Genomic DNA, 8,985 nt, shown 5'->3' on the forward strand with positions numbered 1-8,985 from the left:
CATACTGCTTAGTTACCCCTACTATCTATGATATATCTGGCTGGTGGTGAGGGCCTAAAGCCAACTGCCTTATCTATATCAATCTCTCTGGGACTTTCTAGATATTACCTACTCTACCCCCAGGTTAGTTCTAGGAATTGTTGCCGTGCCTTCCAGGCATTCAAGCCCCCACTCTATTGTCTTCCTTTCACACCCTTATATTGCTCTGCCTGTGTCACTATGTTCCTCTCCCTTCCAACACCTACCTTCCTCTATCCAACTCCACCCACCTTCTCTTACCTGTCTCTCTATATCTTTCTCATCTCTCCCACCAATGTCTCTCTCTCTATAATCCTGCGCCACCCTCCGATCATGCTCTCTCCAACTACTCTCTCCTCTACATCTACTTTCCACTCTCCGCCCCACTACTGCTCTCCCCTCTCCAAACCACTACTACTCTCCCCTCTCCACGCCACTACTATTCTCCCCTCTCCAAACACCTGTTACTCCACCCCACACTCCACTCAGTAATGCTACTTTCATGGCCTCATTCACCTTACACTCACTCTACTCTTTCATGAACACTCTCACTCACCCACCGTACATGCACATTCACAAAACAGCACCACTTTCTCTCACCAACCAACAACTCCCCTGTTCTGAAACTGACCTCTGCCCTCCTGTCCAATGCCATTCTTCCTTCTGTTCTCTTGGTTTTCCTCCTCCATCTCATATGACCTCACCAGAACAACCCACAACTTCCTGTTTTTTGCCCCTAGCTTTATTAACCCACTCCTACTTCCACTGGCCCACTCCCTGTGCTACCCATACCAATCTTGCCTGCTCATCCCAGCCTGGGAGCGGTTACAGACAGAACACATACAAAGGCGGCTAAGCCTGGCCCCTTTCTGCCTCATTGGTCCGCCATGTGTTCAGATTTCGTATACTTGTACAATTAACAATACAATGAGAATGTATTCATGCAATCAATTAAAGCAAGTGTATTGGAAAATGTCACATTGTTAAAAGTAGTGTCAAATAACCAGTGGGTTGGATTGGTGTATTATGGTTCAAATAAACTTCATGTCTACTGTGTTTCATGAGCTACCGGAACAACAGAATGTTTTGAAAACTTAAAATGATGTTTTATATCATGTAAGAAAACCTTATTAAGACCAAAGATGATTGAATGGTATCCTCCATAAAGTAAGATTCCACCTCAGCCTTTTGCATGATATGAAAGGGAATCTCATTTGATGTACTATCTGGTTGAGGGTTTCACATGACTATTATGTTTTTAAACCAACTTTTGATCTGTGATGACAGGTGACCACACGGAGCTCATAGATGCATATACATGCATGGCTCAGCAAATTCCATGGCAAATCAATTGCTAACATTCCTCCAAGCTAATAGCACTCTCTGTTTAATTGGGTTGCAATTAGATTGAACATTTTGTTCACTCTGGGAACTATTATTTTGAATACTTTGAAGAAATAAGCAGACATAGACATTATTGCCGAGCTCTGCTTAGGCTGGTGAGTTTTGGGGATTCTGCTCTATATGCCTGCTGCCCTCTGTCTTTTAATCTTAATGGGCTGTTCCCCCGCTGGATTTTAAAGTTGTTTATGGGGGGATATTGTATCAGCTGGTATCTGGACTAGCTGCTCGGACTGCATTGTTCTATTTAAATCTTGCTCAGGGATTCTTGTTAGTGGTTTCCACATCAAATTACTTGCCTCCATCAGATTCTTCTTTTTCCATTCTTTCCTTTTTTTCCTTCTCTCCTTTTTTTGTTTCGCCTTGAGGCAGAATTTTAAATACCAAAAGAGCATGGGAACACCTGCAAAAATAACGCTTCCATTGGTTAAAAGTAGCCAAAAATAAATACCTTTATTAGGTTAAACTGCATTACATCACGTATACTTTAGAGTATCATTTCTACACATGTTGACAAAGCCCCCATTGACTGTGACCGAGTGAATTCCCACAGTAGCAGTATCAATATTCTTATTTTGCACCTCAATTAAACCTTGGGAAATGTTTATTTTTATCCTGAAGGTAAAGAAAAACCCTTGTGTGACATTAAAAGCTTAACTTCTTACAAATTCTGTACCCTTATAGACACAGGAAATTGTACACATCTCACATTCACATAAAGTACATAATTTCATTGTCTGACGCTATATAAATATAAATAAATAAACTATTATATCATATCATACGTGCATTTTGTAATTTTGATTATTTAAACTATGCATACAGAACATTACATAGTGTACTAAGAAAGTTTCTATGTACTTATATTACATCTTTAAATTAACAAGGACCACCGATACATAGACATACAGCATTGCTATATTGCATTACATGATCTATTCATATGTTAGGTAGTCGCGTCATTATTTCGGTTGGGTGATATTGCATGTAAATATGTACTCTGTAAAGCGCTTTGGATTAAGGCGCTATATAAATAACACATCATTATCATTATCATTATCTAATGTTTTAATTCTACCTTAATGAGCAATGGTGGTGAGCTAGCTGTTTGTAGAATGCACTACAGGATTTCACATACCCTATTGCCCACTGGGAATACTGTCTGATACATCCCTAATGGCCCTTTTTGTATGTTCCTAAATCTCTTGTTTTGTATTTTCTGTTAGAACAATATGGAGAAATGCTGATACATTCAAGCCTGAACGCTTCCTGGATGTCAATGGAGAGCTTGACAAGAGCAAGGTTGAGAAGGTCATGATGTTTGGCATGGGAACAAGGAAGTGCCTGGGAGAAGATGTGGGTCGCAATGAGGTGTTTCTCCTTCTCACTACAATCCTACAACAGCTGAAACTGGAAAAAGAAAAGGAAGAAAAGCTTGATATGACACCCGTATCTGGTCTCAGCTTGAAACCTAAGGCGTACATGCTAAAAGCTGCAATGCGCTCCTAAGTAACACATTTGATAAGCGGATTCAATAATCTGGTGGATCAGGCATATTCTCATTATCTGCTGTTATCTGTTTACCTAATAGTTAAAAATATACAAAAGCTACATAGGAATCATAGATTGTGTTTCACCAAAATGCATATAATTTAGCTGCATAGTGTTTGTCATTGCTTTTAGGCTATATTAAGGATGTGCTAGCTAGCTTAAATGCACTCAAAGTCCTTTTATTTTACGGACGCTAGTTAAAAGGATAAATACGATTTGAGCAAGACATTATACATTTTCAAAAAACCTTTATATATTCTAGGTATTGTCTAATGCAATTTATAAATATTAAATGTCTTGTGTTGGGGGCGTGGCTTGGCGGCGAGCGCAATGGTGGGCTAATTTGTCTGCTTCGCCCTCTGTGCACTTAAAGTTAAAACCTAATGTCTTATAAATAGGTTTTTCCTCACCTACTTCATTTACGGGTGCATTGGAGGAGAACGGGAACGTTGCTACGGTGTTCTGGAGACCGAGGTGCCAGCGGACTGACGTGCATGGAAGGAGGTAACTCACTGAAATTCCTGTCAGCTACACCAGAAGATTTTCTTCATAACACAGACCGTTTTAAAGGCACAGGCAAGCAGAGAAAAGAGAATTGTACTGATGTTTTATGGTACTCCAGGTATTTAAAGGATTATATGACTAACCTTTTGTCATCAAGGGAAGGAAGGCTATTTTTTGGAACTCTCATTGCAAACTTAGGGCTATACAACTGCTATTCTGAAGTCTCCCTGCAAGCTTGCCCTACAATAACTCCTAATTATTCTTTTTTTAAAAAACTTTGGCATGCTTTTGCTTTAATTCCCATTAATTATTTAAAGCTATATAATATTGAGAGGTGACAATAGAATCCGACACTACATTATTCAACTTCTTTCACCTCTTTCAAATAATTATGGATGCAACCAAGAAAAATGGAGGCACAGATTCTGCCTTAACACCAGCCACAACATTAAAAGGAAAAAAAGTGAATTTCCCACTCCCAATGATGAGGGTATGGACTAATCCATGCTTGCCATTCTGATTGAAACTAGAGCCTTAAAACCTTTTATGGAGGCAACTAACAATAAACTACAACTTCTAGATGATAAATGGTCAGCATTTGAATCTAGGATATCTGAAGCAGAGCGTTGAGTAAGTGATGATGATGACATCACAAGTAGAGTAGCCAACTTGGAAAAAACGATTGATATGCTCCAAAAACATTCAGAAAACCTAGACAATAGAAATAGAAGAGACAATCTTTGCATCGTTGGCCTACCTGAAGGTATTGAAGGAGATGATACTATTGTATTTCTTACTAACAGGTTACCTAGGTTGTTGGATCTATCCCCTTCAACACAACTCAATATTCATTGTGTTCACAGGATTGGTCCGATATGTTCTCTGGCTAGCAGTAGAAATGCCTCATGAACTCTTATATTTGCTGTCCTAAACTTCAAGCATGTACATCTTATAATGAAGAGCATTAAGATGATTAAACATCCCACCTGGAATGGAAACAACATTTTTTCTCTAAAGATGTTTCAAATACTACTGTTACAAGAAGAAAGGAACCTCTAGTGCTAAGGCCTGCTCTGAAACAGCTCAATGCCAGATATGCCTTGGGTCACCCTGTATCAATAAAAGTAACCCTTAAAGGCCATACCACTTCTGTTGATAATCCTGGAGATCTAAGACAATTCATACAATCTCTGAAGGTGTTTTAAATACTACTGCTGCAAGAAGAAAGAAACTTCTAGCACTAAGGCCGGCTCTGAAACAACTCAATGCCCTATATGTCTTGGGTGACCATGCATCATTAAAAGTAACCCTTAAAAGCCATATCAATTCTTTTGATAATCCTGGGGATCTAAAACAATTCATACAATCTCAAGGAGCAGATGAAATGGATACTGCTGTCCCATCTTCAAATATTGCACCATAAAGCCATTGAAATAAATAAATCTTTAACTTTTCAAACTTAATTGTGCTGGAGTGTTGCGTTGGATGACCTAGTCTCGCTGGGCGCCCCACATTTTTTTTAAAACTTTTTCTCTCCAACATGAAATGTTTTGGCTGTTTTCTGCTAGCCATATAGTTATCTTATATTAAGTGCTACAATCTATTTTTACTCATGTTCATGTTGCCGTTTGTCACCCCTCATTCCTTCTGTATCCTCTATCTTTTTGTTTTTCTCCCTAGGGTACTGTAACATTCATAACAATTAACTGTTTTATCAAAATTGTGATGAAGTCCATATCTTCATACTCTTCCAATACTCATGTAATTTATTATGTAAAGCTCATATTGTTTATTCTTGAAGTTTCATGTCTATAGATATATCATCATGGAATGTTAAAGGCCTTCATAATCTCATTAAACGACAAAGAGTACTTTCTTAACTCAATAGATCTAAACCTGCAATTGCTTGCATTCAAGAAACTCACCTCTCAACTCTAGAAGTTGCAAAACTTAAAAAGCTAAGGGTGGGAAAAGTGTTCGCTAGTGGGGCACAGGGTAGGGTAAGAAAAATTGTGCTATTACTTTGATAAATAAACATTTTTATTGCAAGATTATTAGTTCAGAATCTGATGACATAGGCAGATGAGTCATTGTAAACCTTCTCTCCAACTGTATATATTACTCAATTCTAAATGTTTATGGACCTAATGTCTCAGATACTATCTTTTGGAAACAACTCTAAGAACCTTTGCTTCACTCCAATATTCAAAACCTTATTGTACGTGGAGATTGCAATGAAATAGTAGACCCATTCCTAGACAGAAAGTCAAAAATTACTTTTAAAATCTCAAAATCAATTTCTAGAGTTTATTTTTTAATTAAACCTGGCAGATGCATGGCGCTTACAGCATCCATTGAATATGGAATTTGCCTTTCACTCCATTCCTCATGATTCTTTTTCCAAAATTGATTATATTTTCATGGCTAACTCTCTAACTGCTAACATAATAGACTCTAATATAGATTAAAGATCCTTATCTGAACATGTCCCAATCCACGTCAGCCTTACTAAAGGATGAAAAATGTACTTCTTTTCTAATAAATAGCCATAATAATTATTTTGAGACTAATAAAGATGAAGATTCTTCTATTCCTAACGATTGGTATAAAGCAGTATTTAGAGGAGAGATAATTTTGTTTGTTGCCCAAATAAAGAAATATATGAAACCTGAGGAGATATTAAGAAAATAAAAAATCCTTGAAAAACAATATATTTCTAATTCTTCTCAGGAAACTTATCATAACATATTACAGCTAAAAGTTAAATATGATAAACTTACCTCTGACTACTCTTGTTATATACTACTAAAATATAAATAAAACATGCTCCCATTCTCCAATAAAATAAGCCACTCTTTAACCTCTTACCTTTAAATATAAAACAAAGAGGTCAAATTACAGCAATAAAGGATTCAAATGGTAATATAAAATTAACAGATAAAGATATAATTAATCTATTCAATACATGTTATGATCAAGTACACTCATCTGATTCTACACCCATTAATACAAATATTGCTGTCTTCCGACAAAATGTTACACGGACAAATTACCCAACTATTAATGTTGACTCACTTAACTTATCCACTACGCAAAATTAAATCATTAAAGCTGTACATGAACTTAAAAAAGGTAAAGTACCATGGCCGGATGGATTCTCTATCGACTTCTATGCTCATTTTAAACCATTACTCACCCCTAGACTCTATGTAATTTTCTTTCACTTTGTTTCAAACTTAAAATCTGAAGGCACCTTTACTGAAGCTATGCGTTTGTCATTTCTTAAACCTAATAAGGATCAGTACATGCAGCATTACCACAAATTTATAGACCAATCTCCCTAATCAATTCTGTTTGTAACATATTTGCCAAAATCCTAGAAAACAGACCTATCCCTTTTTTACCCAAATTAATTGAACTAGACCAGGTAGGGTATGTCAAAGGAAGACTCTCGGCATCCAACCCAAAACAATTTTTTAGATGTCTTGAATGTTGCAAACCTCTCAAATGATCTCTATGCAGATGATGCCTTTGGTGCTGAAAAAGTGTTTGATGGAGTGGAATGGGACTGCTTGTTTGACGCACTGCGATGGCATGGTCTTCATGAAACCTTCATATCTATGAAAAGTGTTCTTTACTCTAACCCCAAAACCTCTATTTTTATGAATGGTCAGATGTGTCCCTGTAATCCTTCCGGCAAAGGTACTTGACAGTGATGTCCTCTTTCCCTTTTGTTATTTATTTTAGCTCTGGAACCATTTTTAGAAACTATTACACTGCATCCTTGTATTCAAGGAATACGTTTTGGTAAATTGCATGTTAAATTGGCAGCCTATGCGGATGATATTCTTCTATTCCATAGGAATCCTGAAATAAGTTTAAATAATTTGCTAGATAATATATTCTGCTTTTCATTAGCATCAGGTTACAAACTGAACATGGATAAATTGGAAATTCTACCCATGAATATTAATTGTACTAAACATCCGGTTCAGCCGTATCGTATGATATGGTGCTGTAAGAAGACCAAATATCTAGGATTACAAATGTTTGCCTCAGTGAAATATATGATGAATGAAAATCCTAATTTTGTATTAACCAAAATGAAAAATACTGTTGATTCCTGGTCCCCGTTATTCTTATCTTCTATCCATTAAAATGATGATTTCCTCAATCATTTTGTACATTTTATTTATGCTCCCAATCCCAATTCCCAGGAAATTCTTCAAATATGTGGATTCATGTCTTGCCAAATGTTTGTGGTGTAAGAAAAAACATAGTATTTCTCTTAGTAAATGTGAAAGAAGGGTCATTTGTGGAGGAGAAGGCTTCCCAGATTTTATTAAGTGTCATTCTGCCTTTATTTTAAAGCAAACACGAAGTTGGTTTTATCAAACTGAATATTGTTTTACCCCTACATGGGTTTGTGCTGAAAGTAGTATGGTTTGGCCTTTGTCTCTATCTGATTGTTATATATTTGATACAAAAAATAGATATATTAAATGTAAAAAATGTCTATTCACAGCAAAAATGATTACAATGTATTTCACCTCTACCAATCCCTTCAAATATATATCACTGTTCATATGCTTCAATAATTTTATACGGATTAATGGAAGAGCCATTTTTTGGAAGAACTGGTTACTTAAAGGAACTGAATATGCTTATCAACTTTTTAATCAAGGTATACTGCTGACATTTAATGAATTTAGAGATACATTTTTCACCCCCATGTCCTTTTATCACCAATATTCTCTTTAAATAGATGCATTATAAAAAATCTGCAACCCCTAATGGAATATTCATGTCTACCATGTACACCTAGACAACATAATATATATGATGGCCAGTTTTCAGCCTCCCTCTTCTATTAAGAGTTCACCAACGTTGAAATGGAAAATACCCAGTGGAAAACACAGAAATAATAGCAACAAGACTGTTCTATAATTCTAGAAGATTACGGTTGCCCATCGTTTTGGAAAACAACGATTTTGGCCAATCTAACCAAGACCCTTTTCTTTTTTCGGCACAGAATTTTTATTACCCCAGCTATGCTATTTAAGTGTAAGATTTCCCTAGATAAAATGTTTTGGAATTGTCACGTTACTGAAGGATATTACAAACATATGCTCATGGAATGTAATTATATTGAAAGATTTGGGAAAATGGTATGGCACATCATAAAATATCGTTGTGAAGCCCCTTTGTTTTTTTGCACTTTTTATTGTATTGTGTCGAACAATTGGAATATCTGTGGAAGGCGTTTTGCTGTGTTTATTAGTGATTTTTTACTATTGTTAAGTGCATTAGTAAAATGTATATGCTAATGTTTTGCCCGCTGTGTATCACTTAGTGCTAGCTTGCTGTTTAATTCTCAGTAAACTTGTCCACTAGCTTTTTAGGGTTGTGAATTCTTCCCTGTTTCGGTTCTCCCCAGCGGAAGGTGGACATCCCTCCTGTGACAATACACTGTTTACCAAATCCGTAGTTTATTATGTTTAGGTTTATCTA

General features: G+C 36.4%; 1 protein-coding gene across 1 annotated transcript in view; it reads left to right on the plus strand.

The window, feature by feature from the left end:
- The window catches only part of LOC138510286 (cytochrome P450 1A4-like), a 186,338-nt gene extending 177,663 nt beyond the window's left edge, over positions 1-8,675 (plus strand). The window contains exon 7 of the mRNA XM_069625816.1: positions 2,646-8,675. Coding sequence (XP_069481917.1) covers positions 2,646-2,928 — 283 coding nt within the window. The 3' untranslated portion in view covers positions 2,929-8,675. The remainder of the gene's footprint in view (positions 1-2,645) is intronic.
- Positions 8,676-8,985: the final 310 nt, after the last annotated feature.

Source organism: Ambystoma mexicanum, chromosome 6p (genome assembly GCF_040938575.1).
Source record: "Ambystoma mexicanum isolate Mex_15411 chromosome 6p, UKY_AmexF1_1, whole genome shotgun sequence".
Lineage (NCBI taxonomy): Eukaryota > Metazoa > Chordata > Amphibia > Caudata > Ambystomatidae > Ambystoma > Ambystoma mexicanum.